General features: G+C 40.9%; 1 protein-coding gene across 1 annotated transcript in view; it reads left to right on the forward strand.

Moving 5' to 3' along the window:
• PLOD1 (procollagen-lysine,2-oxoglutarate 5-dioxygenase 1) overlaps positions 1-11,061 on the forward strand; it is a 55,299-nt gene extending 44,238 nt beyond the window's left edge. Inside the window, exons 15-19 of the mRNA XM_077457740.1 lie at positions 833-898; positions 1,894-1,998; positions 4,893-5,039; positions 7,243-7,368; positions 10,257-11,061. Of these exons, the coding sequence (XP_077313866.1) occupies positions 833-898; positions 1,894-1,998; positions 4,893-5,039; positions 7,243-7,368; positions 10,257-10,412 (600 nt within the window). The 3' untranslated portion in view covers positions 10,413-11,061. The remainder of the gene's footprint in view (positions 1-832; positions 899-1,893; positions 1,999-4,892; positions 5,040-7,242; positions 7,369-10,256) is intronic.
• The last annotated feature ends 2,990 nt before the right edge of the window (positions 11,062-14,051 follow it).

The raw sequence follows: 14,051 nt of genomic DNA on the forward strand, positions 1-14,051 counted from the left end.
TAATCAAGTCAGGTACTCCAAGACTTCCCCTCATGTTTGATGTGTATAATGTTCGCCTATTCACCCTGGTCTTTTATCTCCCCATATAAATGTCAACAATTTTTCTTAAAACTTCTTCAAATCAGACATAACTATTGATATTGGAAGGGTTCTAAAGAATTCTAAAACTTTTGGCAAAATGGTAATTTTTATAGAGTACAATCGACCAAACCATGAAGGGGGATTATTTGACCATCTTTTGAGATTCCCAAAATCATTTTTTTTAAACATAGGAAGGTAATTTTGTCTATAAAGTGTGGGAAGGGCGGGGGTCAAAGAGATACCTAGATACAGAAGGGCGGGGGTCAAAGAGATACCTAGATACAGAAGGGCGGGGGTCAAAGAGATACCTAGATACAGAAGGGCGGGGGTCAAAGAGATACCTAGATACAGAAGGACCTCGGGTTAACAATTAAAGGGAAATGAGCTTTGTAAAGCTCAGACTATGTGTGTTTGTAAAGATAGTTTATAGTGCTTGGGATTTGGAATAGTTCACTCGCAAGCCTGTGATAGAAGTAAATTGTCAAAGTACCAGATGCAATTTGGATAATGAGTTAATGGGGGAAGAAAGAAGTAGCAGTATGTCATCTGTGAACAACGCACACTTGTGCTCGGATCCCCACAGTAAACCCCCTGTATATCTGGATGGCCCTGGATTTTGATTGCCAATGGTTCCAACGCTATAATAAACCTCTTTTCTATCGCTTTCTCCCTCGTATATCTATGTTATATATTTTAGATTAAGCATATTTTATTGTAATAAAATTAAAATATATATGATTTCAATAAACAGGACTGGAAAGAAAAGTACATCCACCCTAATCAGAGTTTTGTCCTCCAAGGAAACAATATTGAATCGGTAAGTCTTATATTAAAGGGGAACTATAGTCATTCTAAGTTTTTTTTATTTTTTTTTCTAGCTACATGCAAAATAAACAATCTTCACGTATACAATGCTATCAGTGAATGTTAACATTTTACAAATTGTTTTTCTGGGTATAGTTGTTGTAGTATATTATATAGGAGGAACCATATTTGTTCATTACATATTGTAGGCTGAGATTATAGCTCCGTACTTGTGACCGGTTCTGTCTGATAAAGACTCTGCAGTATCAGTTGACCTAAAAACTCAAGCCAGAAGCCAGGGACCATGTGATCTAACCTGCCTAGGCTTTAGGTCATATGACAGAGCTTAGAGAAGATTTATATATTTATTTATTTTTTAATTTATGACAAGAAAAATGCACTTAAAATAACATTGTACTGTTCTTATTCCGACATTCTGATACATGTGAAGGGAGAATTATATTGACCAATCAACTATTTTTTTTTTCACCTTTTTAAAGAAATTAAATTGTTTTGAAAACCTAAAATTCTATAGTTTCCAAAGCATTGAGGGTCCCTAACACAGCCCTCAAAATCGCAGAACATAAAATTGAACTCTAGACAGATATAAAAGACACAAATTAATGCAGCTCTTTTTTTTTTTTTGATACATCCTTAAAATGCATTTTTTAATTTATTTTTTAAATACAAGTAGTCTACATACCTGAATATGACCTGTTATTCACCTCTTCCGGTCTTTGTACAGCAAAGCTGGAGAGTGAGAAGCAGTACAAGGAGCCAGGCAGTTTTTGTGCTGACAATGAGCATGCTGATAGGAGGAGATAGCAGAGTGAAAGAGTTGCGCTCATCGCTGTGCTGCTTTTCCTTTCACTGTTCAGTCACAGACTTGGGGTGGGTCCAGCACAACCTGGGCAAAGAGGAGGTGGGTAGAACGATGTTGAGCATCAGATGATTTATTGGTAATAGGTTGTGTACTCGGTAATCACAGATTTTGTTTGGTATTCGCAGCCATGCCCTGATGTCTACTGGTTCCCAATTTTCACAGAAACAGCCTGTGATGAGCTGGTGGAGGAAATGGAGAACTTTGGTCAGTGGTCAAGTGGAAGTAAAGAGGTAAGCGAACTGCTGAATATCATTCTTCTGAACAGGTTCACAAATCTTATGGTGGATAAAATGTCATATATACAGTAAATAGATCCGCCATAACTTGATGACCCCCCCACCTAATATTGCGTAGGTCCCCCTTTTGCCGCCAAAAGAACCATGATCTGTCAAGGCTTGGATGCCACTAGACCTCTGAAAGTATGCTGTGATATCTGGCATCAAGCCAATCCGTAGCAGATCCTTAAAATCCTGTAGGTTGCAAGGTGAGGCTTCCATGGATCGGACTTGTTTTTACAGCACATTTCACAGATGCTCAAATGGCTAAGACAGGCTTTCTCAACCTTTTTATCCCAAAGGAACCCTTTTAATAATTTTCAGGTCCTGGGGAACCCCTGCTAAAAGTAGTTCATTGGTGGTCTTTGGGAAAATGACCCCTCTGTTGGTGGTGGACAGTGGGAAGAATGCTCCCTTTACAGACATGGCTCTGGCTATGCCAAGTGGTGTTGGACCTGGAAATATGCAGGCACCATCACATGATGGGTCATATAGCCACAGCTCAAGGAACCCTGAGCCACCTCCTGGAGGAACCCTGGTTGAGAATGGATGGACTAAGATCTGGAAAATTTGGAGGCTAAATCAACATCTTGTGTCAGCTCGTGTTCCTCAAACCGTTCTTGAACCATTTTTGCAGTATGGTAGGGTGCATCTTCTGAAAAAGGCCACAGCCATCAGGGAGCACAGTTTCCATGAAGGGGTGTACTTGGTCAGCAACAATGTTTAGGTAGGTGGTACGTGTCAAATGCCATCCACAGGAATAGGAAGATCCAAGGTTTCCCAGCAGATCTTTGCCCAAAGCATCACACTGCCTCCGCTGGTTTGCCTTCATCCCATACTGCATCCTGGTGGCATCTCTTCCCCAGGTAAGTGACACATATGCACCCGGCCATCCACATGAAGTAAAAGAAAATGTAATTCATCAAACCAGACTACCTTCTTCCTTTGCCCAGTGGTCCAGTTCTGTTCCAATATTTTTTTATTAAGGTTTTCACAAAAGAGAATACAAACTTGTTTACAAAGAACATGTACGGTATAAAATATATACTAAATTGGTGAATATCCAAACATTTGATAAACGTGTATATACACCTAAAGCGTGTGTTCTTTCAAGTATAGATCTTTGCTGTCTATATAGATAATACTAGCCTTGTCTGTGTGGGAGAGCCCCAATTCTTGTTTAGAACTTCAAATGTGACCAAAATAAAATGCATCTCAATTTCCATATACATTTAAAGATGGAGCCTCTGCTTATTGCAATTTCAAATTAACAGTCAGCTTGTGACTCTTTGTAGGTTGCAGATGTAATTATTATCTACTGTAGACATTAACGAAAGGAGTCAACATCTGCAAAATAAGGATAACACAGGCCAGAAGACCCTCGTAAAAATACCAAAAAAAATACCAAAAAAGGGAAGGAAAGAGAGAAACAGTGGCGTGGTGTCCATAAGGGCACATGGGCGCTGCCCACTCTCTCCTGCCACCCCCTCTAGCACCAATAGATAGATTTATGCATTCTCCCCGCTGCCACCCCCTATTCAGGCGCCCGGCCCCTTTTCGGGAGCAGGGCGCCTGAATTACAGTGTGGGGGGGGGGGGGGGGGGGGAGTTTTGAACCACCTGATTAGAGCCATAGGCTCTAATAGGCGTCAAAACGTGACCTGTGTGCGCCATACTGGGCTCACTCAGTTGTGTTAGGAAAGCGAATATTCATTCGTTTTTTCTAACACTAAACCGCCTCTCCACCAATCAGGTGCTCGCATCTGTTACCCGTCACCTGATTGGCTGAAATGACAGGCGCTGTGATTAAACGCCAGGTGTCAAATCATAGCAGAGGACATGAGAAGACATCGAGGAGCTGTCCCACGGAGACAGGTAAGTACAGACGGCGAGCCGTTGTGGGGCACACTTGCAGCATTTGATATGGTACAGTGGCTGCATTTGATGGGGTACAGTGGGAGCCATTGATGGGCACAGTGAGGCTGCAATTGATGGACACAGTGAGGCTGCAATTGATTGGGGGGGGTTTCAGTATTTTTCAGTTTCTTTGCGTCACCCCAAAAATTTTGAGCACCAGTCGCCACTGGATAGAAAAGAAAAGTTGAAAATAAAAGTAGGAAAATAGAAAATGACCCCATGCGCCAAATCCCATCATCCCTGAAACTGCTCTAATTGGGTATAGACCAAGGATCTCCAGTCCAATACTTGACCCATGGGTCCCAGACTGTCTTGAACATCCACATTTTATCATTCAAGATCGCTGCCATACGCTCATTAATCATAATGCAGGAAAGTTTGTGCTTTAGCTGTTTGAATGGCAAGACAGCCGATTTCCAAGATTTTGCGATAATAATTTTTGCCGACAGTGGTCCAGTTCTAATGCTCACCAGCCCATTGTGTCTCCAAGCTGTCAGAATACAATGACAAAGTGGGGAGGATTCCAACATTCACACTGAATGTGTGAATGGGGGAATTGGTTCAGTTTTTTTCGTTCATCTAGCTGGTTGAAAAAAAAAAACTGAACTATGTATGAGCAGCCGTACACTATTGTCCCAAATTAAATTGGCGGTTATCTTGGGGTGGGGGACCCTCAAAGCATTGCTGTGGGATCCTATAAATTGTAGTTCTACCTCTCAATGTACAAGATTAGTTTATGCTGTATTATTCATTTTTTTTTCTGTTTATTATAAAATATGTTGCTGTTTAGTGCTAAAAAAAACAAACAAAAAACTTCCAAAATAAGTTGCACAGTGCCACCTAGAGGCCAATAACACACCACACATTTTACAGACATGCTGGTTAATAGGTAATTTATTGGCAGTAACGATCCCTCCTGTTGATGTATTGCAGGACCAACGGCTGCAGGGAGGGTATGAAAACGTCCCAACTATCGACATTCACATGAACCAGATCAACTTCGAAAAAGAATGGCACAAGTTTCTGCTGGACTTTGTAGCACCAGTGACTGAAAAGATGTTCCCTGGTTATTACACACGGGTGGGTATCCACGGCCCTGACCTTTTGCAGAATGTTAATCCTTATACTTGTAATTCATTATTCAGGTGTATCAAATATAAAAAAAAAAAAAAAAAAAAAAAAAACATTTAGAGCCCTTTCACACTGAGCTGCCCCGGGCGTCGGCGGTATTTTTAGCACCGTTTTACCTTAATTTTTGCAGCGCTATTCAGCCACTAGCCCCCGCTAGCAGGTGAAAAAGGGTTAAAACTGCCCACAAAGCGCTGCTACAGTGGCGCTTTGCCGGTGGTTTGGCGGCGCTGCCCATTGATTTCAATGGACAGCGGCGCTTTAGGAGCAGTAAGTTCACTGCTCTTAATGCACTCCAAAGAAGCTGCTGGCAGGACTTTTTCTGACGCCCTGCCAGCGCACCGCTCCAGTGTGAAAGCCCTCCGGCTTTCACACTGGAGTGAATGGAGCTGCTGTTTCAGGGCACTTTGCAGGCGATATTTTTAACACTATATCGCCTGTAAAGCGCCTCAGTGTGAAAGGGGTCTTACAATATTGCAACCTGTAGAGATCTTTAATCTTAGTTGATGATAAAGAAGATATGTGATTTGGACTTTCATGGTATCATACAAAGGCTTTAAATGCACACATGTATACATAAAAGATGATATATTTATTACAAAATTGTTCAGTTAAAAAGGGAGACATAGAAAAAATACATATAAAAGCAAAAAAGATTCTGTGTTGCAATAGGACACTGAATGCTCTATATTCAGAATACACAGGTGCAGTGGCATTAAAGGGTTGACACTTTCAAATTAACACAAGACATGTGTATATCCTTCACTCGACATGTTTCAAGGATATATTACCGCTTCTTCAGGAGTTTCTGTATAATGGCGAGCAATCATAAACAATTTTATTTCTATAAAGAAAGAGAATTATAACAAAAAACACAATGACAATATATGACTATTTTAATTACATGGGCTGAACAGGCGAAGACGCAACCAAATGTAAGGACCCACAGGTAAAAGTCTATCCCGGGGAATGTGGGAGCACTATATCAGGGGGTGATAATAAGCCTTATAAGAGTCGGGTGCAATTTGATGCCTTCTGGTCACAAATTCAGTTAATGATCTAGTTAAACGTTCCCTAAATGACTTCACTAGAGAGATGGTCAGTGTCATTAAAAGCTCAAATCCAGTTTTAGTTTGAAGTGGCTAAATATATTCCATGTGTATGAAAAGAGAAAGTGTATAAAGTCTTAGGCCGCGTACACACGGGCGGATTGTCTGTCCAACTTAGTCCGCTGAACCGTGTTTCAGCGGACAATCCGCTCGTGTGGGGGCTTCAGCGGACTTTTTCAGCGGACAATCTGACGAACAAAGTCTTACGGAATTTCCGTAAGACAGTCCGTTCAAACTTGGTTTTGTCCGTCCAAACTTGGTTTCAGCGGACAGTCCGCTCGTGTGTAGGCAAGTTGGACGGACTAAGTATGGCGCATGCTCAGAAAGGATTTACACGGCCGAAGGTTGCATTGCAGTGTATAGGACGTAGTTTTTCTAGTCCCGTCGTACGTGCTGTACACGTCATCGCGCACGCTTTCAGCGGACTGTCTGCTCATCGTGTGTGGTCAAGTCCGTTCATGCAAATTTTGAACGGACTGTCTGTCGGATTGTCTGACGAACTTAGTTGGCCAGACAATCCGCCCGTGTGTACGCGGCCGTACAGTTAATTTTCTGTGAGATTGTCCCCTGCCAGCATGCTGCAGAAGAGGATCTTTTTTCTGTATGTGGAAGCAGTGACCTCTCTGCAGAAGTCCGCTTTTCAGACTGCAGTGCTATGTAGCAGGGAGCATGCTGGTTCTCTGCAGAAAGACCACTGCTTCCATGCTGGCAGAAGACATGCTTTTCTACTTGAGCTGTGGCTGCTTTCTAAAGAAGATGAACTGTAAGACCGTTTTGTCTTGATGCACCTCAGATGTTTTTATCGGATTTAAATGAAATGTTCAGTTGGGCTTTAACATCTTTAACCATTAAATCTGATTTTCAGATTCCAAACCGTAGAGCACCAGGTGACCCGTTGTGTCTCAGTATGGAAAGCAGTGTTAGTGAATGGGCCTCCAGTTTCACTGGCTTTTTTGGATAGTTACTTTTTTTTATAGTGTTTCCCTTACTTGTCTGCAGGGTTGCCTGTGAAACATCTCACACTCTCTCTGTGTTCATCCTTCCAGGCTCAGTTTGATTTGGCCTTCGTTGTACGGTACAAACCAGATGAGCAGCCCCTCCTGGAACCCCACCATGATGCCTCCACTTTTACAATCAACATCGCTCTGAACAGCGTGGGTGAGGATTACGAGGTCAGTCACCCTACAGAGGTCCCATGACTCTGCTGCCTGTTAAATAATTGGCCTGCTCTAGTGAATTGTGTTTGAAAGAAGAACTGTCTGTGTTGTCCCTCAAACTGCCTTTTTTTAATCTCTTGATTTCAGAATGGGTTATTGATCTGAGTGGTAGTGATGAACCTTTAACACTGATGGCTTTTATTTCACATACTTTACTGAAAGTCCAACATTTGGCAAAATGTTTTTTTTGGTTTTGAATAGACTATAAAATAGTAAATGCATCTTTTGGCTATCTTTTGCTCCCTATTTGGGAGACTTTACCTCCCTTTCTGTCCCTGTGACACCAGCACAAGGCCGGGTGTAGTCCATCATTCTGCCCCTCTGCCAGTCCTCCCCTGGCGCTTGTTGGCGATTCCTGACTGTCAAAATGAAAGTTGGGAGTATCTGTATGAATACAGAAACTGTCAAAAAAAACCTGAAACATTGTTTATAAACATTGGTCAGACTCACAGCGATACAAAGTAACATTGTTACTTTTGTATCTGCTGTGTTTCATTCATCTGTAGATCAAAGGCATGACTTCCATCTGCATATGATGTCAGTTAAACTGGTTGTACAGTCATAAAAAACCTTTTGTGTGCAGCCCCCCACCTTAGCCCCTATATCTTACCTGAGCCCCATCTCTGTCCAGCGATGTCCATAAGTGTGTCAGCCGGGACATTCCTTTCTGATTGGCTGATACACAGCAGCGCCATTGGCTCCCACTGCTGTCAATCAAAATCAGTTAGCTAATCAGGGGAGAGAGGGGCCGGGACCGAACTGTATCTCAGTGTCTGAGTGGACACAGGAAGCTGCAGCTTGGCTTGGGTGCCCCTATAGCAAGCTGCTTGCTGTGGGGGCACTCAACAGGAGGGAGGGGCCAGGAGCACAAAAGAGGGACTCGAGAAGAGGAGGATCTGGGCTGCTCTATGCAAATCCACTGCAACTGAGCAGGCAAATATAACATGTTTGTTATTCTTATAGAAAAAAGAGACTTTGCAATCACTTTAACCACTTGCCAACCAGCCGCCGCAGATGTACTGCAGAAACATGGCTCGGCTGCGTGAATCACCATCACCGTCATGTTACATCGCTTTTTCTGGTGGCCACTAGGGTTGCATGCCCGCTGCTCGCCCCCGGAGCTGATGCGAGTGCCCGGCGGTCTCGAATGCTGGGCTCCTGTTATCACTCGTAACACGGCGAGAACCGGGATCCCAGAGATCCCACTTCTCTGAGGGGAGAAGAGACAGATCATTTGTTCATACAAAGTATGAACACTGATCTATCTCCTCCTCTAGCAAGTCCCATCTCCCCTTCAGTTAGAACACACACTAGGGAGCACAATTAACCACTTGATCGCCCCCTAGTGCTAAACCCTTCACTGCCAGGGACATTTTTACAGTAATCAATGCACTTTTATAGCACTGATCGCTGTATAAATGCCACTGGTCCCAAAAATGTGTCAAAATTGTCCGATGTGTCCGCCATAAGGTCGCATTCACGATAAAAATCGCAGATCGCCGCCATTACTAGTAAAAAAAAATAATAATAAAAATGCTATAAATCTATCACCGATTTTGTAGAGGCTAGAACTTTTGCGCAAACCACTCAATATATGCTTATTGTGATTTTTATTACCAAAAATATGTAGAAGAATACATAATGGCCTAAACTGAGAAAATAGTTGCTTTTAAAAAAAAAAATATTTATTATAGCAAAAAGTACAAAATATTGTATTTTTTTTCAAATGTGTCACTTTTTTTGTTTATAGCACAAAAAATAAAAAAACGCAGAGGTGATCAAATGCCACCAAAAAGCTCTATTTGTGGGGAAAGAAAAGGACGTAAATTTTGTTTGCGTGCAACATCGCATGACCGTGCAATTGTCAGTTAAACAACACAGTGCCAAATCGCAAAAAGTGCTCTGGTCAGGAACCTGACAAGTGTACAAAAGTTTATTTAAAAAAAGAAAAATAATCTTTTGGTTAGTTTATAGCAAAGGCACTGTGTAGATGTCTCAAGCATTCACTCAGTTATCACAAATTATCCTGTATTTTGCTTATATAATTTTTTTTTTTCTTATGACCGTCAGCTCCATCTGATGGCCATAATGTGGTATTTTCCCCATTGAGCTATTTCAGGAAATGACCACGTTATTACCATGTTATGGCCACAAAATGGTTCAGATTATCAGAACAAATAAAGGTGTTCTAAACACAGGATTACTCTAAATGGCAGTACTAATGCTTAAGACATTCGCACAGCAAATATTTCATAAATATGCCCCTTAGTTTACCCTAGTCATCCCTAATCAACCCTTATTTCCTCTTCTACTCTTAACTATTTTCCTGCTTTGTGGCAGAGTCGTAATTCTGGTGTAATTTTACTGTATATTTGACCAATTGAGAGAATAAAATGTGTACTTTGTATATAAAGTAAAACATTTTATTTATTTTTTTTTGAAAAAAGTTTATTTTTTTTTATTTATTTTTTTAAAATATTTTTGTCTATAAAATAAAATAGTTTTTGCAAGACAATATCACCAAAAAAATTTTTTTGTCCTAAGAAAACAACCTATGTATTAACTTTTTTTCTTAAATAAATATATAATAGATGACTAATAAACTGTCCATACCAGAAGTGTAGAAATTGCTCTTGTTTATAGGTGGTATGCAGGTGTGAGAGCTGAAGTGGTTTTATCTCTCATTGAACATGTATTTTACATTGATGTGTAATATCTGCAGAATTTCTCTTCATGATGAGGAATTTTCTTTACTAATATAATTTGATGACACTAACTTGTAACTTTTTAGTAATGACTGGTCCCCTTTAAACTCAACCATCTGGTCTTCTTTTATCTTGCAGGGAGGTGGCTGCAGGTTCATCCGTTATAATTGTTCCATCAGAGCTCCCAGGAAAGGTTGGGCATTGATGCACCCAGGAAGACTGACGCATTACCACGAAGGGCTTCGCGTCACGAAAGGTGTCCGATACATCTCAGTCTCCTTTGTGGATCCTTAGGTGGAAATGTTGGGCAGACAAAACTTTTCTGAGATGTTACAATGTAACTCTGATAAAGTGTTATAAGAGAGGGGTGAAGTTAGCTGACAATTTTCCAGAAGATCAATGACCGGGCGACTGCACAGATCGGAACAAAGTGGAGCCATCTGAATTCATTTTAAATAAGGAGAACTTAAATAAGGAGAACTTCTAAATTTAAACTAGTGACACGCCAAGCATAGCGAACAAACTGTGAACCCTCATCCACCCTCCATTCTTTCTTATGTTGTCTCAGTATGTAGAAGAAATTCCGAATCCTTAGCTGATGTCCCAAAACGTCCTTTTTTTTTTTTTTTTTTTTGAGGCTATGAACACTCCAGTATGGAACCCCCAAGAGCTGGTCACCCAATTTTCAATTGTTATACATTTTTTGTCATTCATTTTCCATTGTGATTGTTTGTTTATCCCATGCAGTATTGCCACACATGTGCCTTGTTTCATTTATTAATTTGAGTCACTTCAAAAAAAAAAGAAAGGGGAAAAAAAAGATTGCCTTCAACACTATAGAGGACAAATCACATGGTGTGAAAACAGGCTGATCATTATTGCATAACAATTCAATACACCAGAAGATATTTTTATTAAACCTTTGATGGACGAATGTTGCACACATTTGTGTATGCTCAATGAACCTTGCCTATATTTTCTAATTTGTAGGATCATCAGCTCCATCTAGTAGCCAAAAAGTTGTATATTATCTCATTGAGGTGTTCCAGAAAAGATTTCTGCATTTTGGCCACTAGATGGTGTATATGCCACATATAATAGATTAAATCCAATATCTGCAGTATAGGAGTTAAAGCAGAGCTTCAGACTCCTTCAGAAAAAAATAAGTCAGCAGCTATATCTACTGTGCCTGCTGACTTTGAATATTAGGACGCCTACCTGTCCATAAATCCAGCGCTGCCTTCACCCGAGCTGTTTTTTCAATTGTCTCTGGGGTGTAGCTGCCACCATTTCGGGTAAGGGAAACCGGCCTTGTGGCTTTAAAGCCGATTCCCTACTGTGTGAATGGCCCAGCGGCTGGGAAAGGAGGAGAGGGGAGGGGGGGGGGGGGGGGGGGGGTTAGCGGACAAACTTCTGGATGACTGTAAATAAAACCTTGTGAGTTGCTCTATAATATTAAATGAAATAAAAGTCACTTCCTTATATCATGTGAAAAAACAATATCATTAAAATAAGTGCAGCCCTTAATGTGTATATATACAGTCATCCCATATGTGATCCTGTACATATAATACAAATAACCAAAATGTTTAAATCTAACTAAGTGAGTAATTTGGCATGATTATTCATACCATATCCTTGTGAAAATGTGTAAATAAACCAAAGTGCCAAGCCACTTATAGTACAATTGAAAGTACAAATAGATTGGTCACTTGATTGCTTCATAAACAATTGTCCATATGTTTTCCTTGTGGAATTATGTTCTAAATGTGCCAGTCCACTTATAATAAAGAGAAATAAGAATAAAATAAAAATTACAACATAAATCGATCGATTGATCTCTTTACAGACATCCACTGCCATGCTTTTCTTTATACTAGGGCAGGGGCGGACTGACCATTTGGCCACTCGGGCACTGACCGAGGGCCCCGGGCCACTAGGGGGCCCCATCAGGGTTGCCAGCCTCAGTAAAACCAGGGACAGTATGTAAAAATAGTTTTTTGTTTTTTTACATCTGTCTCTGAAATGTCCCTTACGGACATCCTTTTGGTCAAAAAATTCCTGAGATTATAGATGCCTCACCTCTTCAGTACCTTCTCAGCCAATAGAAACATGTCTGTGTATACTGTGTAATTGTATACTGTGTGTGTGTGTGTGTGTGTGTTTATACTGTGTGGCCCCAAAATCTCTGATTGTCTGGGGGCCCCATAATCTCCTATTGCCCGGGGGCCCCATGAGTTGTCAGTCCACCCCTGTATTAAGGTGATCCCTCCACCGGATGTGCCCACACCTTCATTTATATTTATTCATGCCTTGTAAAAGTCAAATCATCTGAAGTTCCCCTCCTTGATGTTTTTTCTTCTCTCCTTAGCGAAATATAGCTTCCAAATCCCAATCAGAGCAATGCCATATAAAACAATCAGACCTTGCAATAGTGCTTTTTAAAATGTATTAAACCATACAGCACAACATATATTCACTCACATTTAAAACATCTGTATCAAGCATGTGTGTATAACATATACTACTGGTGCTGCGGCGATAGTTTCACCTGTCCACTGGTTCTGCAGCTCTGGTCTTGTGTGCTACCGAAGCTGCAGAACTGGCTGACAGGTGAAACTATCGCCGCAGCACCAGTAGTATATGTTATACACACATGCTTGATACAAATGTTTTAAATGAGAGTTCATATATGTTGTGCTGTATGGTTTAATACATTTTAAAAAGCACTATTGCAAGGTCTGATTGTTTTATATGGCATTGCTCTGATTGGGATTTGAAGGAGAGAAAATATCATCAAGAGGGGAACTTCAGAGGAATTACCTTTTACAAGGCACGATTAAATAGGAATGAAGGTGCGGGCACACCTGGTGGAGGGAGCACAGTAATATAAGGAAAAGCACTGCGGTGGATTTCTGTAAAGAGATCGATCAATTTTTTGTTTGTATGTATTTTTGTTTCGTGGACTGGCATGTTTATAACATATTTCCACAAGGAAAACATGGACAATTGTTTATGAAGCAATCAAGTGATCAATCTATATGTTCTTTGAAGTGGCACATTGATTTATTAACACATTTTCACAAGGCTATGGTACGAATAATAATGCCAAATTACTAATTTAGTTTGATTTAAACATTTTTCTTATTTGCATTATAGGCACATGATCACACATGGGATGATTGTGTGTGTGTGTGTGTGTGTGTGTATGTATATGTATATGTATATATATATATTTAACCAGTTCCCGACCGGCGCACAACGATGTATGTTGGCAGAATGGCACGGGCAGGCAAACTGGCGTACAGGTATTTGCCGCCCTGCCATCACGTGCGCGCCGCTGGCGGGACCCCCCTGAGTCCGGTCGCGGGTCCCACAGAGGGGATACCCACGATCATCTCACAGGGAAGGAGAACGGGGAGATGCAGTTGTAAAAAGCATCTCCCCGTTCTGCCTAGCAACGTGACACTGATCTCTGCTTCCTGTGATTGGAGCAGAGATCAGTGTTCACTAACACACAGCCCAGCCCCCCACAGTTAGTAACAAGCCCCTAGAACACACTTAACCCCTACACTGCCACCCCTTGGTTAACCCCTTCACTGCCAGTGTCATTTACACAGGAATCGGTGCATTTTAAATAGCACTGATTGCTGTATAAATGACTGGTCCCAAAAACGTCTCCGATGTGTCAGCCATAATGTCATGTCACAGTCACAATAAAATCGCTGATCGCCGCCATTACTAGTAAAAAAAAAAAAAAAATTATTAATAAAAATGCCATAAAACTATCCCCTATTTTGTAAACGCTATAAATTTTGCGCAAACCAATCAATATATTGCATTTTTTTTTTTACCAAAAATATGTTGAAGAATGCGTATCGGCCTAAACTGAGGAAAATAAAAGGTTTTTTTCTATAATTTTGGGGGATATTT

Source organism: Lithobates pipiens, unplaced genomic scaffold, assembly GCF_037356315.1.
Source record: "Lithobates pipiens isolate NorthernLeopardFrog02 unplaced genomic scaffold, aLitPip1_a1.2 Scaffold_27, whole genome shotgun sequence".
NCBI lineage: Eukaryota > Metazoa > Chordata > Amphibia > Anura > Ranidae > Lithobates > Lithobates pipiens.